Below are 14,572 nucleotides of genomic sequence, written 5' to 3'. Positions count from 1 at the left end.
TGGCCATGCCTCAAAAACCAAGTAGGTCATCATTGTAAACAAACCAGTTTTGTATTGTTTGGGTCTGTGGAGTTACATGTACATTGCCTATACAGAAAGAAATTCAAAAGATTTTAAATATTAATGATTTAGAAAAAAATCATGTACATGTATACTCTGTATTGAGAGCTGAAGTGTAACTATAAAGTCGGAGCTAGAATGTATATATGTGTCGAGGAATGTAAATGTAGGGGTCAGCTGAAATGAAAGCATGATTTCATAATCAGCTAAATAAAACCGGTCCAAATTGTCGGTAATGTTTACTGTATACTTACCTGGGCAAGAAACCTAATTATGTTATGAGATGGTGAGGTTTTATCTCGCTAACTGGGTCAATATTACTTACAAGTGAGTCTAGTCCCAACATTCAATGGCTTCATATACACATTGCTTTTCATGTATAACTTATTTAGGGGAATAGAATTTTTTAAACTCTTTAATTAAAAGTGGGATATGAAATGTGAAAATTTCACTGCAGGAACCTGCAATTTTGGGAGTGAAAACTGACCACACCCATACCATTTCATACTTATCCGATGTTTAAAAATGTTTTCCTTTTGAAATTTATTCATATGACATTTGACTATTCTTACAACTGTACTGGACCATAACTGGTTATTTTCCTCTAGTTTATTATTAAATGAGCATGATGCTAAAATAATCTCAGAAGTGTTTCAGCACCACACTAAAATGCAATGAATGCATTGATAAATCCATGCATGCTAATGAATGAGATACATTTTTATGAACTTTGATATTTTTCACATTTATTTTGTGTAGCATTGACAAATTTGTGTGAGAATATATATGATAACAACAAGAAATCAAGAAACATTGTTAATTAACCCAATAATTTATTTATTCATCACAAAAATACAAATTTATATCAAAAGTATTTAAGACATATAAGTGGGTTTTTGAATAAAATAATCAAGAAGTGTTTCAGCACCACAGTAAAATGCAATGAATGCATTGATAAATCTCAAGAATATTAAAAACCACCTCTGAAAAAATGAGTAAAATTGATCACTTTGAAAATAACATTTAGACAACATCAATAATTGATTATCAGCCCCTCTTCTTATTAACTCTACCTGCTGACTGAGGGTATGTTTCTTGGGTGGCCTTTACAATGAACACAGCTGTAGATTATAGATGATAGGGGTTTTATTGGGTTTTCTAAATCAGATCAAATAAGGTTTTGGCATTAAAAAGCCACATGAATCTTTTGAACACTTAATTTTATAAACAGGTTTATTCACATAAGTGTTTATTTTATGAACACATTAAGACACCCAACCTTTCACAATCAATCGACAGAATCCCTGGAAATTAAAGATTATGCAACAATGTTGAGATAATTTTATGAATATATACAAGCATGCTAATAAATGAGATACATTTTTATGAACTTTGATATTTTCGCATTTATTTTGTGTAGTATTGACAAATTTGTGTGAGAATATATATGATAACAACAAGAAATCAAGAAACATTGTTAATTAACCCAATAATTTCTTTATTCATCACACAAATACAAATTTATATCAAAAGTATTTAAGACATATAAGTGTTGTTTTTTTTACTATTTTAACAAGATTGTTTGAATAAATGTGAATATTAGTTTTTTGAAGATGAAATTTTAATCTGATAGTTTCATGTAATGAAGTGAAAAACAGTACATATCACAACGTAAATGTTGAGGCCTTACATCAGGGTTTGTGCTGGGTATTTCATAAATTATTATTTAAAACAAAATTTGGTCCATTTCACATTAATTGTAAACTATTTATTTTACAACAATTGCGAAGCAAGTTATATTAACTCATATTAATCATGCTTGTTGGCCCCGATGGAAGCGTGCGAGGGGTCTTACTGTGGGAGGAAACCGGAGTACCCGGGGAAAACCCACGTGGTCGGGCAGGTGATCCCATACATTTTCACATCCAATCAGGGAATTGAACCCCGGTCGCCTAGGTGAAAGGCAAGTGTGTTAACACTGTGCCACCCAACCACATTAAATGAGGTCACTTAATTATAATCTTAATTGTCTTTCTGTTGATAAATGGAAAATACAGTGGTGTCATTTATTATGCTTCAAAAGTCTGCTTCATCTAATATAAAACATCATAAGCCTTCAGCGATTTAAATTTTCTCCAGGCATAGTCATATGTGACTGATTGATGGAGGGTAATGTAATCGCTCATTTAATCTTCTGGATTGGAAGTTAGATAGTTTGGCTGACATGATATGGGTTGTCCATTTCAACTAATTGGAAATATTATTACTGAAGTCAAAGCAATGTTAATTTTTATCTTCTGCCATTTCATTTGATATCTTGGCTCTTTTTTACCTTGATGTATTAATTAAGCTTCCTGTACTGGTGATTAAAGATATCCTGAGGGGATATTGTTATTAGAAATTGATTGATTTACCTGAAAAAGGTATAAAAAAAAAAAAATATTGTGTTTGAGGATGACATGATATTTATAAAATTTGTGGAATCGCTTAGAGTTGGATAAAAGATATCCGCATTTTGGAGATAGAACTTGGATCTAAATGATATTTAATGTGGCAATGGAAAAAGAAATTTAATTCATCATCAGGTGTACATAGTCTTATCATTCTGTGGATGACTGCGATAGCTTGGTCGGTAAAAGTGCCAGCCACATAATCTCGTGAAGATTTGAGGTGTATGGTTAGACACTCCCTACCCCTGTCGGTTTGTGTTTCTCGGGAATCTGAGAAACAGGCCGGTCTGTGCTGTCATGGTTGTGACCTTGGGCAAGACACTTTACCCTAATTGCTCTGGATGGCATTTGATAGGCCTCCTGTATGTTGTTTTAATAGTGAGGTAGTCACCAACTACTACAAGGAGACCCCACTCAAAGTGAGCCTGGCTGCTCACAGGGTGATAAACCCAGCAAGTGAATCTTGTCATTCTGGGAATATTTTTAAATCTACCTTTAGCTATTTCAAGGTCATGTACACATAATTAAAACTTTGTGAAAGTCTTTAAGATTGAAATTGGGTAGATTAAGGTATACTTCAATTCTGTAGTTTTCCTTTATAAGTTTGTATAAAATTAGTTTTATTATTCTCATTTATAGAATTGTTGTGACAAAATTGAGCTTTTCAGAGGAGTAATTTAAAGGTGTAAGTTGACATTATAGAGCTTTTGTAGGGTGCTTGTGATATTAACATGCCATTTGAATTTACATAAAATATAAGTTCATACGTCTATGTGACTTCATTAATTAGATACTGACAGCATTTATCAGCCACTTGGCAAGTACATTAATATTGTATACAGTGTACATGTGTGTTGATAAATTACATGTATACATGTACATTGGATATTAGCCAAAACTGTCTTTTATTGATAAGTGCTAAACATATGTGGAAATGTGTAGCAAAAGTGTAAAATTTAGGAAATATTTGATTTTGTTTGCTGGATTTTATGTTCATCATAAAATTTATTTAATTTTTTTTTTTTTTTTTTTTTTAATTTTCGTCGCTTTATTGGAAAAAATAAACCAATATTCACAATTAGGAATGGGACCCAAATTCTTGTATAAAATACCAAATTTAAAGTGTTTTTGAATTTCGATGGCTGTTTGGAAAAAAATAAACCAATATACGATATTGGGAATGGTGGCTAAATTCAGACCCAAATATATTGACAAAATAATTGCATGGTTATTTGGCTTGAATTTCTTCAGTATCTTAAAAAAGAATCATGAAGTAAGATTGTGAGTGCAGGATTATATAAGGACAATGTCACATGTCACAATAATGGACATTACCCATATCTGGTACATAAAATCACAATGTAGTCACTGGTTGTACAACATCCATTATTTAATTGAGTGGTTAAATTGTTCAGGCATTAAATGAATTTGTATTGTGGTTATATTTTTTTTGGTTGAATAGCTTTCTATTTCTATCGTATCATCTACATCTTGTATTTATAGTTAAAATAACTTTCATGTCAATCTGAAGATTTCGTAGCATAATTGTGCCATGATGCATGTACAGATTTGTATTCAAATATCAGTAAATTGCACATGAGGCATACTTCTAGGTAAACATGTAAACATGTATTATGTATACAGAAAATTTGTACAGGTAAGATCTCGGCCTCATTTTTAGGCCACCATCATCAGATGATATGTGCTTAAATTATAATTCAAATCGCACATTGTCCAAGGAAGGTCTCTGCCCTTGTCTGCGGTGTGACATCTGTCCATAAGCAATTCTTGTTATTGCTATTTCTTGAAAAGTACAGGAAGGATCTACCTCAAACTTCATCGATATATATAGGTCCCCTTGGTCCATTTTATATTTGTGCATGATCAAATTTGAGGCTGATCAGAAAATCACTATAGCTGATAGGTGGTCATCTTGCATTTTGACAGTTGAAATTTGTTATTACTCAGGAGGTACTTCGATCATGGATATTTCTGAAATTACAGATGTTGGTTCCTTTTTGGGCAAAATGGCCTGTAGATGGTCATCTCGGAAATTTGTTGTTTCTCTATGGATCTTTCCGAAGTTCATTTGGAGCTTCTTTGTAAAGCCTTTGGTTAGACATGTTAAATCTGTGAAGTCAAAAAAACAAAATTATAGTACTGATAATATTTTGTTAATATACCACATGACATTAGAACCAATAATTAATTTGTATGTAATAAAAGGGGAAAAGAAAAGTACATGAGAACAGATAAAAGTGTTAAAACTATTTTTCTACTTTCTAGTCTTCTTTCAACTACCAACATTTTTCACCCAAATTTCCCTCATTTAAAGAATGAAAGTGAAGATTTTTGACTAGTCAAATTTTCTAACAATTCGCCCACTCCTATCCAGAACAGGGTAACGACTATAATGACCTTGTGTATTATTAGGGTTGTATGTACTGACATGGATACAGGAATAACTTTACCTGGTATATTACTAGGCTTACAGCAGTAGGTTCAGGTGTGTACAGGTGTGTACAGGTGAGTTTAACAGATTTCTCAGAAATGTGGAGGAGTATATAGATATAACAAAGCTCAAATAAACCTATTTTTCTTGAAAAGGGAGATATTCTCAGATTTGACATAATCACAGACGTGACTGGTGACATTCACAGTGCACATGTACTAAATTATCCAGACGAGGAAAAACCCCATGTCCGACAGTCCTGGGTCAGTAGATTTGGTCTGTGGGGAAATTAATATTGGTGACTAAAGTCATAATTTGTAATTCTTAAAATACTACTAATTTATTGGACCACTATGTTTCACCTTCGGGCAAGTACTTTTGAACCCAAACTTACCCAAAGCCCAGTAATGCTGAAATTTTTTTCTGCTCCCTTACAGATGTACTCTCTACACTTAGAACAGTGGTGTGTATGTCACTAAAAAGTAGTTTGTTGATGGGTAAACCTGTGTGATTTAGCTGACAAATATCTTTTTGTTAGCATCCCCCCTCGGAAAAAAAATAATAAAAATACAGTATGGTTCTTACCCATGTTGTACGGTATATGTGAATGCTTAAATTGTAGGACAAACACTCTGGAAACACTGGCTAATATCTTACTGTAGGTAGGACATTTTCACAAAATCAAACATATTGTTTAATTTTCTTTGCACTGTTTCTTTGCGAGGTAAAACAGAAAGAAAAAAAATACCAAACAGGATGTGAACATAACGTTTTTTAGAGTATAAAAATTGATTATCAATGGATTATTTCTTCTGACTTTTACCTGTGGCAATCAGTCCATCAAGAGAACTTCCCCATTTCCTGTGGCAATACTTCATTTTACTGCTATTACACATGGAAGTCTTATTTTTACGAAGTACGTCTTACTTCTATAGGCCGTCCTACAGTGTAAAGGGGCTCTTCTTAATTTGTACATTACAGTGTTAGTGTTTTGGACATGTACTACGAGGGCTAGCTGTTTGATAAGTTGTGAGCCTCGTATTGAGACCCTGATATGGAAGGGGATTATGTTGAAAAATGATAAAATATGTCTGACAAAATTCAAATCCTTCAGTATAAGGCACACAACTTATCGATCAGCCCTTTTATAGATGGCTAAGATGTTTTTTTTGGTTGATGTTTTTTTTCTTCTGAAAATTGGCATGAAAATGATTCTAAGGAAGATCCATAGGAATTCTATGTACAGCAACTAACCTGAGCTTTTATAAAAAAATGTTCTGGACAGAAATTTTTTTTTTACCGGTACCTGAGATTCATGTTAACTATGACAGAAACCATGCAACGCTGATATGTAGAAAAAAACACTTGGATGATCTTTGTACCTTCCAACCCTAAAAGTGTGTAAATTACACAAGTTTTGAGTATCTGCTGCATAGTTTGCTATTTTCAAAGTGTTCTAATTTATTTTATATTACTTGAGAATTAAACATAATGTCTTGGTTGCTTTACCAAATACAGTAACATTTAAGTGTAGGGGAATACTACTTAAAGGTTGGCTTCAGGGAGAAGAGGAGGATTGGGAATGTAGAGGAATACTTAAAGGTTGACTTCAGGGAGAAGAGGAGGGTGGGGGAGGGGTGGGGGGGATATTTAAAGGTTGGCTTCGGGGAGAAGAGGATGATTGGGATGAGGAGAATATTTAAAGGTTGGCTTCAGGGAGATTAGGGAGGGTTGGTGATGAGGGTAATGTTAAAAGGTTGGCTTCATAGAGAAGAGAAGGGTTGGGATGTAGGGGAATATATAAAGGTTGGCTTTAGGGAGAAGAGGAGGATTGAGGATGAGGGGAATATTTAAAGGTTGGCTTCAGGGAAAAGAGTAGGATTGAGGATGAGGGGAATATATAAAGGTTGGCTTTAGAGAGAAGAGGAGGATTGGGATGTAGGGGAATATTTAAAGGTTGGCCTCGGGGAGAAGAGGAGGGTTGCAGCTTGGGGAACTTGGAAGTTTGCTTTAAGAAGAAGAGGATGGGAGCCAGGGGAAGAGATGAGCAGAGTTGGAGAAATATTTAGATTGTATACATATGTTTGATTTGGTTTGACTTGCTTATGATTGAATCTGTGTTTTATTGCATTGAGAGGGTGCATTCTTTTGCAGTTTTAATGAGTACTGTTAATAAAGGTTATATTAATTTTGTTTGTATCTTCAGCAGTGATTGAAACCTGTCCTAGGTTGGTCCATTGAGCTACAGTAAAATGTCTTCAACTACCCCGAGTACAAAAACACCTGGAGCTTGTTCCTCTCTAAGCTCTGGAGCCCGACAGACAAATGGAAGTATTAGTATGGACACAGAGGATGAGGACATTCAACTTGACCAGGTTCAGCAGATTCACCAGGACAAAACAGCCCAACTAGAACAACAGGTACCTGCTCGTTATATATGGAGGTCATTTAGTGCAAAATAATCTGAATTCTTGTGTCAGCAGTTTTTTTTGCATTTCCCAAAACAGACATGAAATGGTATGGGATCATGTCCCAGACCCCTTGGGTTTTCCCCAGGTACTCCTGTTTCCTCCTATGATAAGACCCATTACTCGCTCACATCCAGGCCACCAAGTATTTTGAGCGATAAGTATAAGTTGAAATTACTTGTTTCGCAATTGTTTTAAAAAGAAATCAAATCTTATATTCTTATGGAATCCATGTAGGTTGAGATGTGGCCAGCTATATCTCGCTGCATAGTATAAGAGGCAACTAATGTGACACCTGTCTGTTCCCTCTTCCATTTCTGAATCGAAAACAGTAATTTGTCTGCTACCCTCATTGAAATTCACTTGAAATGTTTAACCTTTTCCTTTAGTTTATAGCTATTCTTTCCTTTTGATGTCCACGTAGACACCTGTGTTTACCTGACCTGAGTTAGTGTGAAGATGCCGTTCAGATCCAACTGGATCCAAAATTCTTCACTCTTGGAATAAAGCCAAGTTTAACTTTTTTGTCAGCTAATGTGATAATGTCTTCCAGTGTCATGGCTTGTGTCAAAAATGAATACAAGCAGAATTTTAATCTTTTTAAAATATTTCTCAATAATTCAGACATTTTAATGTCTCACCAAACATGTAAAATATTGTATTAAGACAGTTTGTAGATGCCAAGGCCAAATGTATAAGAAAACATTGTTAACATCAGCATTTGGAACAAATAAGGAATATTTATTGAAGATTATCAGAAAATTTATAACTGATACAGCTATGGTAGCGAAGATTTCTTATTTATTTAATAGCACTAGACCCACCAACTGAGGATTTATAAAAGTCCTCACTAGGTAAACAAAATTTAATCTTGATACTCTTAGGCTATTTAGTATAAGCTTCTCTAAACAGCCGAGGGTTAACAGGAAGTTAGGGCCCCAATCAGGGGAAACAGGCATCCTGGGGACACTCGTGTGTGTCCTCCTTGGCTTGGGGCCAGAGAAGTAGGAAATTGTCCTCCGGGCTCCGGAAGTACTACAACAGCCATCAATAAGTTATCGTACAAATATGTGCTCTCAGCTTCAAGGCAATGCTCCAACAACCATCAGTTATCACACATATTCTTTTCTTAACTTCAAGGCAATGCTCCAACAACCATGAGATATCACAAATATTCTTTTCTTAACTTCAAGGCAATGCTCCAACAACCATCAGTTATCACAAATATTAACTCCCACTTTCTCCAACGTCAGGTTAACATAACACTAATGTCTGAATGCAACCTATGTTGTATGGTAGTGATGTTGACCTGATGTTTGTTAACAGTAATCACACAGATATTTACTTATGTTGTGTGATGTCAACACAACATATATGTTGTATGGTAGTGATGTTGACATGATGTTTGTTGACACAACATGTATGTTGTATGGTAGTGATGTTGACATGATGTTTGTTGACACAACATATATGTTGTATGGTAGTGATGTTGACATGATGTTTGTTGACATAACATGTATGTTGTATCGGTGTAATGTTGACACGATGTTTATTGACACAACATGTATGTTGTATGGTTGTAATGTTTACATGATGTTTGTTGACATAACATGTATGTTGTATGGGGGACCTGATGTTTATTGACACAACATGTATGTTGTATTGGTGTAATGTTTACATGATGTTTGTTGACACAACATGTATGTTGTATGGGTGTAATGTTTACAGGATGTTTGTTGACATTACATGTATGTTGTATGGGTAAAATGTTTACATGATGTTTGTTGACATAACATGTATGTTGTATGGGTGTAATGTTTACATGATGTCTGTTGACACAACATGTATGTTGTATGGTTGTAATGTTTACATGATGTCTGTTGACATAACATGTATGTTGTATGGGGGACATGATGTTTGTTGACATAACATGTATGTTGTATGGGTGAAATGTTTACATGAAGTCTGTTGACATAACATGTATGTTGTATGGGTGAAATGTTTACATGATGTTTGTTGACACAACATGTATGTTGTAACGGTGTAGTGATGACCTGGCATTTGTTGACAGTTATCACACATATAAATTGTATGTTGTATGGGTGTAATGTTGACATGATGTCTGTTGACATAACATGTATGTTGTATGGGGGACATGATGTTTGTTGACATAACATGTATGTTGTATAGGTGTAATGTTTACACGGTGCTTTTATATTGTATATGTGAGTTATGTTGACCTGATGTTTAATGACAAAAGATGTAGTATGTGAGTTATGTTGACATGATGTTTGTTGACAAAAGATGTAGTATGTGAGTTATGTTGACCTGATGTTTGTTGACAAAAGATGTAGTATGAGTGTAATGTTGACATGATGTTTGTTGACAAAAGATGTAGTATGGGTGTTATGTTGACATAATGTTTGTTGACAAATGATATTTGTACTGGGGTCATTGTAAAAGTGTGGCTCAATCATCTGTGGATACAGTTTAAATATATCCTTGGCTGTTTTGGTGACCTATAACCCTAAGAAGTATTGGTATGTTGTGATTTTTACATAGTGGTTGTTTTGTTGACATATGTACATGGTTGTTGAGAACATTTAATGTTATATGAAGTAAGGCACATGTGTGTGGTACAGTGACAATAATGATGTAAATATATTTCCTGTCTGTTGACAGTTGTAATGTGTACATTTGTTTGGTGTTGAGATGTTGACATAATTTTTTGTTGACAAATGTACATAGATGTGATGTTGACATACTTAGGTATTTCTTCATACCATTTTACAGGTGTAAATGAGTGTGTTGTGGTGTTGACATATTTCTATGTTTGTTGATAGGTGCAAATGAATGTTTTGTGATGTTGACATTTTTCTATGTTTGTTGACAGTTGTACATGGGTGTGTTGTGGTGTTGACATATTTCTTTGTTTGTTGACAGGTGCAAATGAATGTTTTGTGATGTTGACATATTTCTTTGTTTGTTGACAGGTGTACAAGGGTGTGTTGTTGCATTGACATTTTTCTATGTTTGTTGACAGGTATACATGGGTGTTTTGTGATGTTGACATATTTCTGTTTGTTGACAGGTATACATAGGTGTGATGTGATGTTGACATATTTCTATGTTTGTTGACAGGTATACATGGGTGTTGTGTGATGTTGACATATTTCTATGTTTGTTGACAGTTGTATATGGGTGTTTTGTAATGTTGACATTTTTCTATGTTTGTTGACAGGTGTACATTGGTGTTTTGTGATGTTGACATTTTTCTTTGTTTGTTGACAGTTGTACATGGGTGTTTTGTAATGTTGACATTTTTCTATGTTTGTTGACAGGTATACATAGGTGTTGTGTGGCAGAGTGGAAAATTAGGACTGGCCTACTATGATATAGATACCACTCAGATAAACATGATGTTAGACACTGTGGAAACTGACGAATTCACCATGTTAAAGAGAGGTAACAAATTTATCAAGTTTATAATAAATCAGCTTTAAATATTTTCAAGTATCTTTAAATACCTTTTTTTCCTTCATAGAAAATATTTGATGTGAAAGAATTTTTTATCAAGTGTTATATTAATCAAAATAATGAACTAAACAAACTCACCTGACTGGTATACATAAGCACACCCGACAGAGCTCACTGATGTAGGTAATCACACCTGACAGAGCTCACTGATGTAGGTAATCACACCTGACAGAGCTCACTGATGTAGGTAATCACACCTGACAGAGCTCACTGATGTAGGTAATCACACCAGACAGAGCTCACTGATGTAGGTAATCACACCTGACACAGCTCACTGATGTAGGTAAGCACACCTGACAGAGCTCACTGATGTAGGTAATCACACCTGACACAGCTCACTGATGTAGGTAAGCACACCTGACAGAGCTCACTGATGTAGGTAATCACACCTGACAGCTCACTGATGTAGGTAAGCACACCTGACACAGCTCACTGATGTAGGTAATCACACCTGACAGAGCTCACTGATGTAGGTAAGCACACCTGACACAGCTCACTGATGTAGGTAATCACACCTGACAGAGCTCACTGATGTAGGTAATCACACCTGACAGAGCTCACTGATGTAGGTAAGCACACCTGACAGAGCTCACTGATGTAGGTAATCACACCTGACAGAGCTCACTGATGTAGGTAAGCACACCAGACAGAGCTCACTGATGTAGGTAAGCACTCCTGACACAGCTCACTGATGTAGGTAATCACACCTGACAGAGCTCACTGATGTAGGTAATCACACCTGACAGAGCTGACTGATGTACGTAAGCACACCTGACAGAGCTCACTGATGTAGGTAAGCACTCCTGACGGAGCTCACTGATGTAGGTAAGCACACCTGACACAGCTCACTGATGTAGGTAATCACACCTGACAGAGCTCACTGATGTAGGTAATCACACCTGACACAGCTCACTGATGTACATGGTCACACCTGACACAGCTCACTGATGTAGGTAAGCACACCTGACAGAGTTGACTGATGTAGGTAATCACACCTGACAGAGCTCGCTGATGTAGGTAATTACACCTGACACAGCTCACTGATGTAGGTAAGCACCTGACAGAGCTGACTGATGTAGGTAAGCACACCTGACAGAGCTGACTGATGTAGGTAAGCACACCTGACAGAGCTTACTGATGTAGGTAAACACACCTGACACAGCTCACTGATGTAGGTAATCACACCTGACACAGTTCACTGATGTAGGTAAGCACACCTGACACTACAGAGCTGGCTGATGTAGGTAAACACACCTGACACAGCTCACTGATGTAGGTAATCACACCTGACACAGTTCACTGATGTAGGTAAGCACACATGACAGAGCTCACTGATGTAGGTAATCACACCTGACAGAGCTCACTGATGTAGGTAATCACACCTGACAGAGCTCACTGATGTAGGTAATCACACCTGACAGAGCTCACTGATGTAGGTAATCACACCTGATACAGCTCACTGATGTAGGTAATCACACCTGACAGAGCTCACTGATGTAGGTAAGCACACCTGACAGAGCTCACTGATGTAGGTAAGCACACCTGACAGAGCTCACTGATGTAGGTAATCACACCTGACAGAGCTCACTGATGTAGGTAATCACACCTGACAGCTCACTGATGTAGGTAAGCACACCTGACACAGCTCACTGATGTAGGTAATCACACCTGACACAGCTCACTGATGTAGGTAATCACACCTGACAGAGCTCACTGATGTAGGTAAGCACACCTGACAGAGCTCACTGATGTAGGTAATCACACCTGACAGAGCTCACTGATGTAGGTAATCACACCTGACACAGCTCACTGATGTAGGTAAGCACACCTGACAGAGCTCACTGATGTAGGTAATCACACCTGACAGAGCTCACTGATGTAGGTAAGCACACCTGACACAGCTCACTGATGTACATAGTCACACCTGACACAGCTCACTGATGTACATAGTCACACCTGACAGAGCTCACTGATGTACGTAATCACACCTGACAGAGCTCACTGATGTAGGTTACTGTTTCTGAGTGTGAACTGATTATTTTCCAGTCCTAAGACAGATACCACCTGTTTGTGTGGTTGTTGGTACCAAACAGGACGAGCGTTTGATAAAGACATTAAGGGCACTATGTAAGTACACTGTGTTTAGTACTATAATCTACTATATTAAAGTGATGAGATTGTTGTCCACATTTCAGACAATGTCCAGTGGCCTTAATTCTCGGGTATTTCTTGTTTTGCTGGAGCTTTAATAGCCCACAATCATCAGATGGTAGCTTAGATGGTTCAAATTCCCATTCTTCCTTGGACCATCATCATTCCATCCATCCATAAACAATTCTTGTTATCACTATTTCTTGAGAAGTACCAATAGAGTCTATTATGTAGGTTCCCCTTTGTTCCTAGTTATGCATATTCAATTTTGAGACTCAGGAACTGCTGATGTGATCCTCACCAAACTGTGTTTTTGACACCCACCGCCCACCATCCACCATTGAATGTTCTTTACTGGTTCAATGTTACAGACATTTTCTAGTTAATTTTTAATTTTGACAGTTGAAGTTAATTATTTCTATTTCTCAAAATGCTGTTGTTGGACCTTTCATATGTACGTTATACATATCAAATAATTAAGAGAAAAAGAAGGGAAAAGTAGAGAAAATATCAGTATTACTTTGAACCAGTCAAGAACATTCAATGGTGGATGGTGGGCGGTGGGTGTCAAGTTCCATTTAGGTTCTCTCGTACAGACTTACACCACTGGTTTACAGTAACTGACATGTCCTGTCTGTTACAGTGGTACCGAAGGTCGACAAGGAAGATCCTGATGCTGATCAGGGACTACAGGATTCGGACATTGTCAAGTTGCTGCCGAGTGTTGACTTCAGTTAGTATGTTAAATGGCCGTTTTTATCGGTTGGACCAGGGTTGTTTGTTTATGAAATAAGGACATACCTATAGTGCTTTATGTTACTTTCCCACGACCCTTGTAAAAGACTTTCCTGGTCTGTATTAACATTTGCAGGTCCATCTAGAATTATTCATGCCTGAAATGGTACATTAAGTAATTGACAAACAGGTTTTTCCCCATCAACTTAACAGGCCCTAGATATCATCCATTCAAAATTGTACTGCCAGTATTTCAGTCCTATTTATAATAAAAGTTGATATTTTAATACAAGTTGTCTTTTTTTTTTTTTTTTTTTTTTGAGGATAGATAAAAATGTGAAAAACTACTACCTTGAAAATAAGTAAATAGAAAGAATTGTTGTTGATTTTGTAATTTTCATGAAATGTAAATCCATTTTAGCTTTCAAGATTTGGTAGAACAGTTCAAAAATTAAACTTTCAAAACTATTACAGCCTTTAGAGTTGATACAAATTACTGGGAACTGTTTGAAATAGTAATACATTGTAGTTATTTGAGCTTGCCCTATTTTCATTTTCTTCACTACAACAGGGGACTTACTCTTTTGGCTCAGACCTACCTGTTTCTGAGGGTTACCTTTTGGCTCAGACCTACCTGTTTACGAGAGTTACCTTTTGGCTCAGACCTACCTGTATCTGAGGGTTACCTTTTGGCTCAGACCTACCTGTATCTGAGGGTT

At 36.2% G+C, this 14,572-nt stretch overlaps 1 protein-coding gene across 1 annotated transcript in view; it reads left to right on the top strand.

The window, feature by feature from the left end:
• Positions 1-14,572, top strand: part of LOC117325997 (mutS protein homolog 5-like) — a 65,818-nt gene that overhangs the window by 1,493 nt on the left and 49,753 nt on the right. The window contains exons 2-5 of the mRNA XM_033882548.1: positions 7,169-7,382; positions 10,772-10,895; positions 13,014-13,094; positions 13,762-13,851. Of these exons, the coding sequence (XP_033738439.1) occupies positions 7,215-7,382; positions 10,772-10,895; positions 13,014-13,094; positions 13,762-13,851 (463 nt within the window). The 5' untranslated portion in view covers positions 7,169-7,214. The remainder of the gene's footprint in view (positions 1-7,168; positions 7,383-10,771; positions 10,896-13,013; positions 13,095-13,761; positions 13,852-14,572) is intronic.

The sequence above is a fragment of the Pecten maximus genome, chromosome 4 (assembly GCF_902652985.1).
Source record: "Pecten maximus chromosome 4, xPecMax1.1, whole genome shotgun sequence".
NCBI classification, from domain to species: domain Eukaryota; kingdom Metazoa; phylum Mollusca; class Bivalvia; order Pectinida; family Pectinidae; genus Pecten; species Pecten maximus.
The sequence above is the reverse complement of the archived record's forward strand: the minus strand, read 5'-3'. Positions and strand labels throughout refer to the sequence as shown.